The sequence below is a fragment of the Manis pentadactyla genome, chromosome 16, assembly GCF_030020395.1.
Source record: "Manis pentadactyla isolate mManPen7 chromosome 16, mManPen7.hap1, whole genome shotgun sequence".
Taxonomy (NCBI): Eukaryota; Metazoa; Chordata; class Mammalia; order Pholidota; family Manidae; genus Manis; species Manis pentadactyla.
Window position 1 is genome coordinate 53,635,938 of NC_080034.1, and position 16,727 is coordinate 53,652,664.

General features: G+C 37.0%; 1 protein-coding gene across 4 annotated transcripts in view; it reads left to right on the top strand.

Annotated features, from left to right (window-relative positions):
- Positions 1 to 16,727, top strand: part of LOC130681192 (bromodomain adjacent to zinc finger domain protein 2B-like) — a 112,013-nt gene that overhangs the window by 57,427 nt on the left and 37,859 nt on the right. For all 4 annotated transcript variants that reach the window (XM_057493673.1, XM_057493672.1, XM_057493670.1 and 1 more), the window contains 3 exons: positions 5,235 to 5,300; positions 6,926 to 6,991; positions 14,384 to 14,449. In XM_057493673.1, the coding sequence (XP_057349656.1) occupies positions 5,235 to 5,300; positions 6,926 to 6,991; positions 14,384 to 14,449 (198 nt within the window). The remainder of the gene's footprint in view (positions 1 to 5,234; positions 5,301 to 6,925; positions 6,992 to 14,383; positions 14,450 to 16,727) is intronic.

The window sequence follows — 16,727 nt, forward strand, 5'->3', positions numbered from 1 at the left end:
CTTTTTGTTCATGTGGTGGATGATGTTGGTTGATTTTCGAATGTTGTACCATCCCTGCATCCCTGGGATGAATCCTACTTGATCATAGTGTATGATCCTTGTGATGTATTTTTGAATTTGGTTTGCTAGTATTTTGTTGAGTATTTTTGCATCTACGTTCATTAGAGATACTGGTGTGTAATCTTTTTTTGTGGGGTCTTTGCCTGGTTTTGATATTAGCGTGATTTTGGCTTCATAGAATGAGTTTGGGAGTATTTCCTCTTCTTCTATTTTTTGGAAAACTTTAAGGAGAGTGGGTATTATGTCTTCTCTGTATGTCTGATAAAATTCAGAAGTAAATCCATCTGGCCCGGGGGTTTTGTTCCTGGGAAGTTTTTTGATTACCGCTTCAATTTCTTTGCTGGTAATTGGTTTGTTTAATTTTTGTGTTTCTTCCTTGGTCAGTCTTGGAAGGTTGTATTTTTCTAAGTCCATTTCTTCTAGGATTTCCAGCTTGTTAGCATTTAGGTTTTCACAGTATTCTCTAATAATTCTTTGTATTTCTATGGGGTCCATGGTGATTTTTCCTTTCTCGTTTCCGATGCTGTGGGTGTGTGTTGATTCTCTTTTTCTCTTAATAAGTGTGGCTAGAGGCTTATCTATTTTGTTTATTGTCTGAAAGAACCAGCTCTTGGTTGCACTGATTTTTTTTTTTTGTATTTTATTCCTCAATTTTATTTATTTCTTCTCTGATCTTTATTATGTGCCTCCTTCTGTTGACTTTAGGCCTCATTTGTTCTTCTTCTTCCAATTTCGATAATTGTGACATTTGACTATTTATTTGGGATTGTTCTTCCTTCTTTAAATATGCCTGGATTGCTATATACTTTCCTCTTAAGACTGCTTTCGCTGCATCCCACAGAACTTGGGACATTGTTTTGTTGCCATTTGTTTCCATTTATTGCTTGATCTCTATTTTAATCTGGTTGTTATATACTTTCCTCTTAAGACTGCTTTCGCTGCATCCCACAGAACTTGGGACATTGTTTTGTTGCCATTTGTTTCCATTTATTGCTTGATCTCTATTTTAATCTGGTTGTTGATCCTTTGATTATTTAGGAGCACTTTGTTAAGCCTCCATGTGTTTGTGGGCCTTTTTGCTTTCTTTGTATGATTTATTTCTAGTTTTATTCCTTTGTGGTCTGAAACGTTGGTTGGTAGAATTTCAATCTTTTTGAATATACTGAGGCTCTTCTTGTGGCCTAGTATGTGGTCTATTCTGTAGAATGTTCCATGTGCACTTGAGAAGACTGTATCCTGTTACTTTTGGATGTAGAGTTCTCTAGATGTCTTTTAAGTCCATCTGTTGTAGTGTGTTGTTCAGTGCCTCTGTGTCCTTACTTATTTTCTGTCCAGTGGATCTGTCCTTTGGAGTGAGTGGTGTGTTGAAGTCTCCCAAAATGAATGCATTGCATTCTATTTCCTCCTTTTAGTTTTGTTGGTATTTGTTTCACATATACCGGTGCTCCTGCGTTGGGTGCATAGATATTTACAATTTTTATATCTTCTTGTTGCAGTGACCCCTTTATCATTATGTCATGTCCTTCTTTATCTCTTGTGACTTTCTTTGTATTTAAGTCTATTTTGTCTGCTACTAGTACTGCCACACCTGCTTTTTTCTCCCTGTTGTTTGCTTGGAATATCATTTTCCATCCCTTGACTTTTTGTCTCTGCATGTCTTTGGGTTTGAGGTGAGTCTCTTGTAAGCAGCATATAGATGGGTCTTGCTTTTTTATCCATTCTATTACTCTGTGTGTTTTGATTGGTGCATTCAGTCCATTTACATGTACGGTGATTATTGAAAGATATGTACTTATTGCCATTGCAGGCTTTAGATTTATGGTTACCATAGGTTCAAGGTTTGCTTCTTTAGTATCTTACTGCCTAACTTCACTTGCTTATTGAGCTATTGTAGACACTGTGTGGTGATTGTTTATTTCTCTCCTTTCTTATTCCTCCTCCTCCATTCTTTATATGTTGGGTGTTTTATTCTATGCTCTTTTGTGTTTTCTTTAACTGGTTTGTGTGTAGTTGATTTTGGTTTTTTCCTTTCGTTAGTATTTGGTTGTTCTGGTTCCTTTGCTGTGATTTTATTTTCTCTGGTGACATCTGTTTAGCCTTGGTAGTGCTCCCATGTAGAGCTGTGCCTCTACAATACCCTGTAAAGGTGATTTGCGGGAGGTAAATTCCCTCAACTTTTGCTTGTCTGGGAATTGTTTATTCCCTCCTTCATATTTAAATGATAATCGTGCTGAATAGAGTATTCTTGGTTCAAGGCCCTTCTGTTTCATTGCATTAAATATATCATGCCATTCTCTTCTTGCCTGTAAGGTTTCTGCTGAGAAGTTTGATGATAGCCTAATGGGTTTTCCCTTGTTGGTGACCTTTTTCTTCTCTCTAGCTGCCTTTATAACTATGTCCTTTGCCTTGATCTTTGCCATTTTCATTATTATGTGTCTTGGTGTTTTCCTCTTTGGAGTTCTGTGTGCCTCCGTGGTCTCTGCAACTATTTCCTCCCATTTTTTGGAAGCTTTCAGCAATTATTTCTTAAAATGCACTTTCTATCCCTTTTTCTCTCTCTTCTTCTTCTGGTACCCCTATAGTGCAAATATTGTTCCATTTGATTTGGCGACACAGTTCTCTTAATATTCTTTCATTCCTGGACATCCTTTTACCTCTCTCTGCGTCAGCTTCTCTGCGTTCTTGTTCTCTGATTTCTATTCCATTAACAGCCTCTTCCACCTCATCCAGTCTGCTCTTAAGTACTTCGAGAGATTATTTTATTTCTGTAATCTCCCTGCAGACTTCATCCCTTAGCTCTTGCATATTTCTCTGAAGATCCGTTAGCATGGTTATAACCTTTATTTTGAATTCTTTTTCAGGGAAATTTGTTAGGTCTATCTCCCCAGGTTCCTTCTCAGGGGAGGATGTCTAGGTTAGTCTGGTCTGTATGAAATTCTTCTGTCTTTTCATGGCAATAGAGGTAGTTGTGGGGAGCTGTCGTGAATGTCGGGTGGGAGAACGTCCCTTCTTGCTGGTTTGTGGCCTTCCTCTCATGGAGAACGGCGACCCCTAGCGGCTCGTGCTGGGCAGCTGCACGCAGACGGGGTTTCTTATTCTTGCCCGTTGGTTGTGCAGGAAGCTCTGCTCTGTTGCCGTGGGCTTGGCCATCCTCAGGCTACTGTCCTGCTATGGCAGAGCCACGTCGGAGGGGAAATGGGAGGGAGGCTGTTTATCACTGTGACGGGGCTCCGAGCTGCGCTGCCACTAAGGGGGTGGGGCACCTGGAGTTCTGCGGGATTCCCAGTAACTGGGCTGATTGCGCTGGGGCGCTGCCCTCCAGCTGTGAGGCTCCTGTCCCTTTAAGACTTCCAAAAAGCACTTCGTTTTCTTTGTCCAAGGGACGCAGGCTGTGGGGACAGCTCGCAGGTTTTACTGTTCTGTTTCTCTAGCATCCAGATCCCCACACGCTGTGTGTCTGCGCTCCTGGTGCGGATGGCTGGGGCTGGGTATTTAGCAGTCCTGGGCTCCCTTTCACTCCCCACTCTGACTCCTCTCCTCCCCCCGTGAGCTGAGCTGAGGGGCACTTGTGTCCCGCCGGGTGCGGATTCCATCTTACCCCCTTTGGAGGCGCTCAGTTCTCGCAGGTATGGATGTAGCCTGGCTGTTGTCCTGTATCTTCTGGTCTTTCTTTTAGGGATAGTTGTATTTGTTCTATTTTGAAAAATAAATGGTTTTTGGAGGAGGTTTCCGCCACTCTACTCACGCCGCCGTCTTGGCTCCTTCCCCTATAATGATTTATAAGTAATGCTTATCTCTGCTATTGCTAATGAAAGTACTACCAAATATATATATGTACATCTTTATAAATCACTCAGACTGAAACAAAGCTCTCTACACTGGGTGAGCTAAGCCCAAGGTTCTATACCTATTTCTGTGCTTAAGAGAATAGTGAATGACTTTTGTTGACTTGATTAAAGATTAAATTCAGAGTATGCTTTGGTCTCAAGTTCTACTCTAAATAAATATTTCAAATGTGGATCAAGTGCAGCCTTCTCTAAGACTTGGAAATAAAACAAAAGATACATTTGTATGTTTATTTTTGGCGAGCTATAATATTCAAAACCTAGGATCACAATCAGCAAAATCATAGAATGTGATCAGTCTTCTAAAATCACAACAGAAATTCCAGAAATCTCATTATCCTGCAGTGAATCCCTACAGGGGATCAATAACATCAATGCAGAAAAAGAAATAAAAATATTAAAATATAGCTTCAAAAGGTACAACTAGCATTTTAAATAGGGGTGGGTATTATAATATGCAGTAGTATAAAATGTGTTGGCTCTGAAAATCCTAGGATAGCTGCAATTTACAAGTAGGGTATTTTAGGTGTATTTTTTTAAAACTATCCTCATCAGTGCCAATTTAGGACTTTCAAAGGGATTTATGAATTTAAAATTGTTAACGGTGTGCTTATAGCATATGCAATGATTTTTTAAAATGAAAATGTAACGTTATCAAAATGTAGATTGCTGAATTCAAACAATAACTACTACATTATATTTAGACAATGTGAGCACCACTTATAAGTTATTAGAAATTATTTCTGTATTTTCCTTACTGCAGTTATTGAAAGTAATGTCATTTATCATGTTACGGCAATTGTTAATACTTCACACAATCGTGATGTACTGTGCACTTTTTTAAGCGTTTTTAATTTAATTGTGACAGTGAGAAAAAGAGCAAGTGCCTCCCCTATTTTATGCAAGAGTAGTTCTATTTGTTCAGGTTCATGCAATGAGTGACAGTAACTCAGGACTAGCGTTAGGTGTCCTGATTTCCTGATGGACTGTTTTATCCTACTTGTCTGTCCAATATTTATTTCCGAATGAGTATTACTTGTACTTGCTAATATTTATAAAGACTTGAGTATAACCAGCTTGGTTTATGTTGTTTCTATATACTTATTTAGCATTTGTATTTTAAAATTGTTTTGAGATACTTTATAAAGTGATACCAATTTAAGACAGGTGGCATATATATAATGTTAAGGTAAATAATTAAAATTTATATCCAGCATGGGCAACCTTTGTTAAATCTGTACTTTTTTCTTTAATTATTTGATTCCACTTAAATACCTTCCACCTAGATATTTAGTTTATTATCTTAAATTGTCATAATTTTTCCTACAGGAAAGAATTAAGAGAATACAACAAATCAGAGTGGAAAAAGAACTTCGAGCTCAGCAAATTCTAGAGGTAGAATTCTTAAATTTGATATGATTAAAGTAATATAGTCATGTATTTTAAAGTCTGAAAAATGAAAATTTTATTGGTATGTTCTCTCACTCATACACATTAACATGTCCATCACAAATTATCTGTAAACATAATGCGTAGAATAAGGACCTCCCTGAACCTTACTAGGCAAGTTTATCTAATCCTAATAGTAAAAATCCAGGAAATTAGTAAAGGAAAAAAAGGGAAACCTCTCAATAGCCAATATAGTCATAAAGATGATACGCTAAAACTCGTGCCCTCTACTTTTCAAAATGTCATTAAGTCTTATAGTCAGATACCTGCTTTTAATTTAGAAATGAAACATGGCAAAAGTAGAAGTAAATGTTCAATGTGGAAACAGTTTAACCAGGTTTGTTTTCTGAGTTCTGACAGAACTGGGCTGAAAGAATAGGGCTCAAGGACATGCTGGCAACAGCAAAAGGAATAGCTAAAAGACAGCAAGGGAAAATAGGAAAAACAGAAACTCTGAAGCCTAGCAACAGTCTGTAATCTGGTAGTTAAATAGGAAGCAATTTTCAACACCTTAATGGCCAAAAGGCATTTCTGTTATCAAACTGTGTAGTATAGTAACTGATGTCAAGAATAACTGCCCAAGTCCTCAAGAAAAAGCCAAATTATGTTAAGTGTACTGTGTCTAAGCTGTACATGTATATGTCTCAAAATTATCCAAAATACTTTTGTCCAAAATAAACTTTTTAATGTTGAGAATTATTATAACCCAAACCCTTAGCTGTTAAGGAAACTGTTGCCATAAAAATTGGCTTATTCGTTGTGCAATGTGGTTAGCTGAGGTTTTCACAGCTACAGGTTTTTTCCTTCTAAAAATATATACACATATTCCCTTCCACATTTCAAATTAATTTTTAAACCCTCCAAATTGAAAATATTAAAGTAAATTGGCAATTACTACTAGATAATTATGAAGCTACTAGTTAATGACTTTAAGATAATAAAGCTCAATCTTGATAGAATGAGTTTGATATTCAGAATGTGCTTCATTAAAGGTTATGTTTCCATTATATTAGGGGGAAAAAACCTTCAATTTAACCACAGTTTAAATCGGGTTTAATGTTTCATTTAAGTTATTTAATTAATGGATTTATCTCAAATTTTAAGTATTACAAAAGAAACTTCAAATAAAGTAAGACACATGCATTTTTAAATGTTATTTATTTGTCTTTTAACCTTTATCATTAAAATCTATCCTGTTTTTCTAAACTTTCTGCAGTGATCATGCTTTACTTTAAAAAAGTCAGAGAACAAGCAAAAAATGCCATAACATCATTTTTTCTTTAAAGTAACACTCAAATTATTTCAGACTTGTTACAGAGTTTGAAGAAGAAAACCTGACATACTCTTACGATTTATGAATTTTTTTGTACATCTTAATTGTAATCTATACATTAGAAACGAAATTAGTATGTTAAATGTAACAAACTGAGGGGAAATCTGTAATTGTCTACATACATGTTACATACTGTTTTGTACCTTGCGAAGCATGGAGCTCCATTTTCAAGTCTGAGGTTATATTCAGGTTGTAGTGGTGCTGTTGCATGACTTTGAGACCTATTTTATATGCACAGGCTAAAAGGATAAAGAAGGAAGAAGCTGCAAAAGCTAAATTTTTGGAGGCTGAGAAACGAAAACAGGTAAATTTAGAGGACAGTCAGAGTTTACAGTTTTTTAAATTTATTTTGTTATCCTAAATCCACAACAACATGAAGAACATTATGTTTACTAGGCTCCTCACCTCAACAAAGTCCCCCCCACAAGCCCCATTATAGTCACTGTCCATCAGCGTAGTAAGATTTCGTAGAATCACTACTTGTCTTCTCTGTGTTGCACAGCCCTCACTGTGCCCCAACCACGCATTATACATGCTAATCGTAAGGCCCCCTTTCTGTTTGCCTGCCCTTATCCCTCCCTTCCCACCTGTCCTCCCCAGTCCCTTTCCCTTTGGTAACTGTTAGTCCATTCTTGGGTTCTGTGATTGTGCTACTATTTTGTTCCTTCAGTTTTTGTTTGTTCTTATACTCCACATATGAGTGAAATCTTTTGGTACTTGTCTTTTTTCCGCCTGGCTTATTTCACTGAGCATAATATCCTCTTGCTTCATCCATGTTGTTCCAAATGGTCGGATTTGTTTTCTTCTTTTGGCTGAATAATATTTCACTGTGTATATGTACCACCTCTTCTTTATCCATTCATCTACTGATGGACACTTAGGTTGCTTCCATTTCTTGGCTATTGTAAATAGTGCTGCAATAAACATAGGGGTGCATCTGTCTTTTTCAAACTGGGCTGCTGCATTCTTAGGATAAATTCCTAGAAGTGGAATTCCTGGGTCGAATGGTATGTCTATTTTGAGCTTCCTGAGGATCCTCTATACTGCTTTCCACAATGGTTGAACTAATTTACATTCCCCCCCGCAGTGTAGGAGGGTTCCCCTTTCTCCACAATCTCAGCAACATTTGTTGTTGTTTGTCTTTTGGATGGTGGCGATCCCTACTGGTATGAGGTGGTATCTTATTGTGGTTTTAATTTGCATTTCTCTGATGACAAGCGATGTGGAGCATCTTTTCATGTGTCTGATTTTCCATCTGAATTTCTTCCTTGGAGAACTCTCTTTTCAGCTCCTCTGCTCATTTTTTAATTGGATTATTCACTTTTTGTTTGTTGAGGGTGTGAGCTCTTTATATATTTTGGATGTCAACCCTTTATCAGATCTGTCATTTATGAATATATTCTCCCATACTGCAGGGTACCTTTTTGTTCTAATAAAGGTGTCCTTTGCTCTACAGAAGCTTTTCAGCCTAACATAGCCCCACTTGTTCATTTTTGCTTTTGTTTCCTTTTCCCGGGGAGATATGTTCATGAAGAAGTTTCTCGTGTTTATGTCCAAGTAAGTTTTGCCTGTGTTTTCTTTTAAGAGTTTCATGGTTTCATGACTTACATTCAGATCTTTGATCCATTCTGCGTTTACTTTTTTGTATGGGGTTAGACAATAATCTGGTTTCTTTCTCTTGCATATAGTTTTCCAATTTTTGAATACTGTGGTTCTGTAGTAGAGCCTGAAGTTGGGGAGTCGAGATCCCCCCCACTTTATACTTCCTTCTCAGGATTGCTTTGGCTATTTGGGGTCTTTGGTGTTTCTATATGAATTTTTGAACTATTCATTGCAGTTCATTGAAGAATATTGTTGGTAATATGGTAGGGCTTGCCACAAGTCTGCTTATTGGTGTGGGCAGGATGGCCATTTTGACGGTATTAATTCTTCCTAGCCAGGTGCATGGGATGAGTTTCCATTTGCTAGTATCCTCTTTAATTTCTCTTAAGAGAATCTTACAGTTTTCAGGGTATAGGTCTTTCACTTCCTTGGTTAGGTTTATTCCTAGGTATTTTATTCTTTTTGAAGCAATTGTGAATGGAATTGTTTTCCTGATTTCTCTTTGTGTTAGTTCATTGTTAGTGTATAGGAAAGCACAGATTTCTGTGTGTTAATTTTGTATCCTGCAACTTTGCTGTATTCCGATATCAGTTCTGGTAGTTTTGGAATGGAGTCTTTAGGGTTTTGTATGTACAATATCATGTCATCTGCCAATAGTGACAGTTTAACCTCTGCTTTACCAGTTTGGATTTCTTGTATTTCTTTGTTTTGTGTAATTGCCGTTACTAGGACCTCCAGTATTATGTTGAGTAACAGTGGGGAGATTGGGCATCCCTGTCTTGTTCCCAATGTCAGAGGAATAGCTTTCAGTTTCTCGCTGTTCAATATGATGTTGGCTGTGGGTTTATCATATATGGCCTTTATTATGTTGAGGTACTTGCCCTCTATACCCATTTTGCTGAGAGTTTTTATCATGAATGGATGTTGAATTTTGTCGAATGCTTTTTCAGCATCTATGGAAATAGTCATGTGGTGTTTGTCCTTTTTGTTTATGTGGTGGATGATGTTGGTTGATTTTCGAATGTTGTACCATCCTTGCATCCCTGGGATGAATCCCACTTGGTCATGGTGTACGATTCTTTTGATGTATTTTTGAATTTGGTTTGCTAATATTTTTTTGAGTATTTTTGCATCTACGTTCATCAGGGATACTCGTCTATAATTTTCTTTTTTGATGGAGTCTTTGCCTGGTTTTGGTATTAGGGTGATGTTGGCTTCATAGAATTAGTTTGGGAGTATTACCTCCTCCTCTATTTTTTGGAAAACTTTAAGGACAATGGGTATTATGTCTTCTCTGTATGTGCGATAATATTGCAAGGAAAATCCATCTCGCCCTGGGGTTTTGTTCCTGGGTAGTTCTTTGATTACCGCTTTAATTTCTTTGCTGGTAATTGGTTTGTTTAGATTTTGTGTTTCTTCCTTGATCAGTCTTGGATGGTTGTATTTTTCTAAGAAGTCCATTTCTTCTAGGTTTTCCAGCTTGTTCACATACAGGTTTTCATAGTATTCTCTAATAATTCTTTGTATTTCTATGGGGTCTCTCGTGATTTTTCCTTTCTCATTTCGATTCTGTTGATGTGTGTTGATTCTCTCTTTCTCTTAATAAGTCTGGCTAGAGGGTTATCTATTTTGTTTATTTTCTCAAAGAACCAGCTCTTGGTTTCTTTGATTTTTTTTTTCTACTTTACTCTTCTCAATTTTATTTATTTCTTCTCTGATCTTTATTATGTCCCTCCTTCTGTTGACTTTAGGCCTCATTTGTTCTTCTTTTTCCAATTTCGATAATTGAGATGAGACTATTCATTTGGGATTGTTCTTCCTTCTTTAAATATGCCTGGATTGCTATATACTTTCCTCTTAAGACTGCTTTCGCTGCATCCCACAGAAGTTGGGGCTTTTTGCTGTTGTTGTCATTTGTTTCCATATATTGCTTGATCTCTATATTAATATAGTCGTTGATCCATTGATTATTTAGGAGCACTTTGTTAAGCCTCCATGTGTTTGTGGGCCTTTTTGCTTTCTTTGTATGATTTATTTCTAGTTTTATTCCTTTGTGGTCTGAAACGTTGGTTGGTAGAATTTCAATCTTTTTGAATTTACTGAGGCTCTTCTTGTGGCCTAGTATGTGGTCTATTCTGTAGAATGTTCCATGTGTACTTGAGAAGACTGTGTATCCTGTTACTTTTGGATATAGAGTTCTCTAGATGTCTTTTAAGTCCATCTGTTGTAGTGTGTTGTTCAGTGCCTCTGTGTCCTTACTTATTTTCTGTCTGGTGGGTCTGTCCTTTGGAGTGAGTGGTGTGTTGAAGTCTCCCAAAATGAATGCATTGCATTCTATTTCCTCCTTTTAGTTTTGTTGGTATTTGTTTCACATATACTGGTGCTCCTGTGTTGGGTGCATAGATATTTACAATGGTTATATCCTCTTTTTGCAGTGACCCGTTTGTCATTATGTAATGTCCTTCTTTATTTCTTTTGACTTTCTTTGTATTTAAGTCTATTTTGTCTGCTACCAGTACTGCCACACCTGCAGTTTTCTCCCTGTTGTTTGCGTGGAATATCATTTTCCATCCCTTGACTTTTAGTCTGTACATGTCTTTGGGTTTGAGGTGGGTCTCTTGTAAGCAAATAGATGGGTCTTGTTTTTTTATCCATTCTGTTACTCTGTGTCTTTTGATTGGTGCATTCAGTCCATTTACATGTACGGTGACTATTGAAAGATTTGTACTTACCGCCATTGCAGGCTTTAGATTTGTAGTTACCAATGGTTCAAGGTTAGCTTCTTTAGTATCTTACTGCCTAACTTCACTTGCTTATTGAGCAATTGTAGATACTGTGTGGTGATTGTTTAATTCTCTCCTTTCTTATTCCTCCTCCTCCATTGTTTATATGTTGGGTGTTTTATTCTCTGCTCTTTTGTGTTTCCTTTAAATGGTTTTGTGTGTAGTTGATTTTATTTTTTGCCTTTTGTTAGTATTTGGTTGGTTTGGTTTCTTTGCTATGATTTTATATTCTCTGGTGACATCTGTTTAGCCTTGGTAGTGCTCCCATCTAGAGCTGTCCCTCTAGAATACCCTGTAAAGGTGGTTTGCGGGAGGCAAATTCCCTCAACTTTTTCTTGTCTGGGAATTGTTTACTCCCTCCTTCATATTTAAATGATAATCGTGCTGGATACACTATCGTTGGTTCAAGGCCCTTCTGTTTCATTGCATTAAATATATCATGCCATTCTCTTCTGGCCTGCAAGGGTTCTGTTGAGATGTCTGATGATAGCCTGATGCGTTTTCCCTGTAGGTGACCTTTTTCCTCTCTCTAGCTGTCTTTTAGACTCTGTCCTTGTTCTTGATCTTTGCCATTTTAATTATTATGTGTCTTGGTGTTGTCCTCTTTGGAGTTCTGTGTGCTTCCATGGTATAAGCAACTATTTCCTCCCCCAGTTTTGGGAAGTTTTCAGCAATTATTTCTTCAAGGACACTTTCACTTTTTCTCTCTCTTCTTCTGGTACCCCTATGATGCGAATATTGTTTCGTTTGGAATGGCCACATAGTTCTCTCATTTATTCTTTCATTCCTGGCATCCTTTTATCTCTCTCTGTGTCAGCTTGTCTGCGTTCCTGTTCTCTGATTTCTATTCCATTAACCGCCTCTTGCACCTCATCCAGTTTGCTCTTAAGTCCTTCCAGAGATTGTTTTATTTCTGTAATCTCCCTCCGAACTTCATCCCCTTAGCTCTTGCATACTTCCCTGAAGATCCGTCAGCATGGTTATGACCTTTATTTTGAATTCTTTTTCAGGGAGATTGGTTAGGTCTATCTCCCCAGGTTCCTTCTCAGGGGAGGATGTCTGGGTTTGTCTGTTCTGTATCAAATTTTTCTGTCTTTTCATGGCGATGGAAGTAGTTGTGGAGAGCTGGCGTGTATGTTGGCTGGGTGAAGGTCCATTCTTGCTGGTTTGTGGCCTTCCTCTCCTGGGAGAACGATGACCCCTAGCGGCTTGTGCTGGGCAGCTGCACGCAGACGAGGTTTCTTATTCTTGCCCGGCGGTTGTGGAGGAAGCTCTGCTCTGCTTCCGTGGGAGTGGCCGGCCTCAGGCTACTGTTCTGCTATGGCGGAGCCACATTGGAGTGGAAATGGGAGGGAGCCTGTTTATGACCGTGAGGGGCCTCCGAGTACCACTGCCACCCAGGGGGTTGGGGCGCCCGGAGTTTCCCGGAATTCCCAGTTACTGGGCTGATTGCGCCGGGGCGTTTCCGTCCACCTGTGAGGCTTCTGTCCCTTGAAGACTTTCAAAAAGCACTCGCTTTTCTTTGTCCCAGGGGCTCTGGCTGCAGGGACAGCTCGCAGGTTTTACTGTCCCATTTCTCTAGCATCCAGCTCACCACACACTGTGTGTCTATGCTCCTGGTGCGGATGGCTGGGGCTGGGTATTTAGCAGTCCTGGGCTCCCTCTCCCTCCCCGCTCTGACTCCTCTCCTACCGCCTGTAGTTGCGGTGAGGGGTGCTCATGTTCCGCCAGGCTGTGGCTTCCATCTTACCCCCTTCGGAGGCGCTGGGTTCTCGCAGGTGTGGATGTAGCCTGGCTGTTGTCCTGTATCTTCTGGTCTCTCTTTTAGGGATAGTTGTATTTGTTGTATTTTCAAAAATATATATGGTTTTTGGAGGAGGTTTCCCTGCTCTACTCACTCCGCCATCTTGGCTCCTTCCACTGTAATGATTTATAAATAATGCTTATCTCTGCTGTTTCTAATGAAAGCACTACCAAGTATATATTCGTATATCCATATAAATCACTCAGACTAATAGAAAGCTCTACACTGGGTGAGTAAAGGCCAAGATTCTATACCTATTTCTGTGCTTAAGAGAATAATGAATGCCTTTTGTTGACTTGATTAAAGATTAAATTCAGAGTATACTTTGGTCTGAAGTTCTAATCTAAATAAATATTTCAAATGTGTATCCAGTGCAACCTTCTCTAAGACTTGGAGATAAAAGAAAAGATACACTTGTATGTTTATTTTTGTTGAGCTATAATATTCAAAACCAAGATCACAATTAGCAAAATCATACAATGTGATCAGACTTCTAAAATCACAACAGAAATTCCAGAAAACTCATTATCCTGCAGGGGATCAATAACATCAATTGAAAAAAAGAAATAAAAATGTATTAAAGTATAGCTTCAAAAGGTACAACTAGCATTGGAAATAGGGGTTAGTATTGTAATAAACAGTAGTATAAAATGTGTTGGCTCTGAAAATCCTAGGAAAGCTGCAATTTGCAAGTAGGGGGATTTAGGTGTATTGTTTTAAAAGTATCCTCATCAGTGCCAATTTGGAACTTTCAAAGGGATATATGAATTCAAAATTGTTAACGATGTGCTTATAGCATATGGAATGGTTTTTTAAAATGAAAATGTAACATCAAAATTTAGATTGCTGAATTCAAACAATAGCTAGTACATGACATTTAGAGAATTTGAGCACCACTTATAATTTATTACAAATTATTTCTGTATTTGGCCTACTGCATTTATTGAAAGAAATGTCATTTATCATGTTACGGCAATTGTTAATACTTCACACAATCGTGATGTACTGTGCACTTTTTTAAACTTTTTTAATATAATTGTGACAGTGAGAAAAAAGAGCAAGTGCCTCCCCTATTTTATGCAAGAGTAGTTCTATTTGTTCAAGTTCATGCAATGAGTGACAGTAACTCAGGACTATCCTTAGGGGTCCTGATTTCCTGATAGACTGTTTTATCCTACTTGTCTGTCCAATATTTATTTCCGAATGAGTATTACTTGTACTTGCAAATATTTATAAAGACTTGAGTTTAATCAGCTTGGTTTATGTTGTTTCTATATACTTATTTAGCATTTGTATTTTAAAATTGTTTTGAGACATTTTATAAAGTGATACCAATTTAAGACAGGTGGCATATATATAATGTTAAGGTAAATAATTAAAATTTATATCCAGCATGGGCTACTTTTGGAAAATCTGTACTTATATCTTTAATTATTTGATTACACTTAAATACGTTCCACCTAGATATTTAGTTTATTATCTAAAATTGTCATAATTTTTCCTACAGGAAAGAATTAAGAGAATACAACAAATCAGAATGGAAAAAGAACTTCGAGCCCAGCAAATTCTAGAGGTAGAATTTTTAAAGTTGATATGATTAAAGTAATATAGTTATGTATTTTCAAGTCTGAAAAATGAAAATTTTATCAGTATGTTCTCTCACTCATACAAATTAACATGTCCATCACAGATTATCTCTAAACATAATGCATAGAATAAGGACCTCTCTGAACCTTACTAGGCAAGTTTATCTAATCCTAATAGTAAAAATCCAGGAAATAAGTAAAGGAAAAAAAAGAAAGGGGAAACCTCTCAATAGCCAATATAGTCATAAAGATCATACGTTAAAACTCATGTTCTTTACTTTTCAAAACGTCATTAAGTCTTATAGTCAGATACCTGCTTTTCATTTAGAAATAAAACATGACCAAAGTAAAATTGTGTTTAATGTGGAAATAGTCTAAGCAGGTTTGTTTTCTGAGTTTGGACAGAACTGGGCTGACAGAATAGGGCTCAAGGACATGCTGGCAACAGCAAAAGGAATAGCTAAAAGACAGCAAGGGAAAATAGGAAAAACAGAAACTCTGAAGCCTAGCAACAGTCTGTAATCTGGTAGTTAAGTAGGAAGGAATTTTCAACATCTTAATGGCCCAAAGGCATTTCTGTTATCAAACTGTGTAGTATAGTAACTGATGTCAAGAATAACTGCCCAAGTCCTCAAGAAAAAGCCAAATTATGTTAAGTGTACTGTGTCTATTTAAGCTGTACGTGTATATGTCTCAAAATCATCCAAAGTACTTTTGTCCAAAATAAGCTTTTTAATGTTGAAAATTATTATAACCCAAACCCTTAGCTGTTCAGGAAACTGTTGTCATAAAAATTGGGTTATTCCCTGAGCAATGCGGTTAGCTGAGGTTTTCAGTTACAGGTTTTTTCCTTCTAAAAACATACACACATACTCTCTTACCCATTTCAAATTAATTTTAAAACCCTCCAAATTGAAAATATTAAAGTACATTGGCAATTACTACTAGATAATTATGAAGCTACTAGGTAATGACTTGAAGATTATAAAGCTCAAATTTGATAGCACGAGCTTGATATTCAGAATGTGCTTCATTAAAGGTTATGTTTCTATTATATTAGGAAAAAAACCTTGAATTTAACTACAGTAGGTTAAATAGGGTTTAATGTATTTTTTCTTGTTGTTGTTGTTGTTACTGCTTTTATTAAAGGAGGGGCAAATTTTTGGAGGTCTGTAATTTGCCATTTTTGCTGAGTTTTCAGTTTTCTTTTTTTTTTTTTTTGAGAGGGCATCTCTCATATTTATTGATCAAATGGTTGTTAACAACAATAAAATTCTGTATAGGGGTCTCAATGAACAATCATTAATCGACCCCAAGCCTAATTCTCAACAGTCTCCAATCTTCTGAAGCATAACGAACAAGTTTTTACATGGTGAACAAGTTCTTACATGGTGAACAGTGCAGGGGCAGTCATCACAGAAACTTTCAGTTTTGATCACGGATCATGATTTATAAACAATCAGGTCAATTGTGAATATTCGTTTGATTTTGATCCTTAATTTATGTGTGAATCCCACATTTCTCCCTTATTATTATTTTTTAATAAAATGCTGAAGTGGAAGGTAGATGCAAGATAAAGGTAGAAAACATAGTTTAGTGCTGTGAGAGGGCAAATGTAGGTGATCAGGTGTGTGCCTATAGATTAAGTATTAATCCAAGCTAGACAAGGGCAAGAAAACATCCACAGATGCAGAAGTTTTCTCTGAAAACAGGGGGGGTTAGGTTCTAAGCCTCACCTCTGTTGATCCCCAATTTCTGGGTTTCATGTTTTATTTATGTTATTTAAGTAATGGATTTATCTCAAATTTTAAGTATTACAAAAGAAACTTCAAATAAAGTAAGACACATGCATTTTTAAATGCTACTTATTTGTCCTTTAACCTTTATTGTTAAAATCTATCCCGTTTTTGTAAACTTTGTACAGTGATCATGTTTTACTTTCAAAAATCAGAAAAAGCAAAAAATGCCATAACATCATTTTTTCTGTGATTAAGTTTTAAGGTAAAATAACACTCAAATTATTTCAGACTTTTTACAAGTTTGAAGTAAAAAACCTGACATACTCTTACAAATTTAAGAATTTTTTGCATATCTTAATTGTAATCTATGTTAGAAATGAAATTAGTATGTTAAATGTAACAAACTGAGGGGAAATCTGTAATTGTCTACATACATGTTACATACTGTTTTGTACCTTGCAAGGCATGGAGCTCCATTTTCAAGTCTGAGGTTATATTCAGGTTGTGGTGGTGCTGTTGCATGACT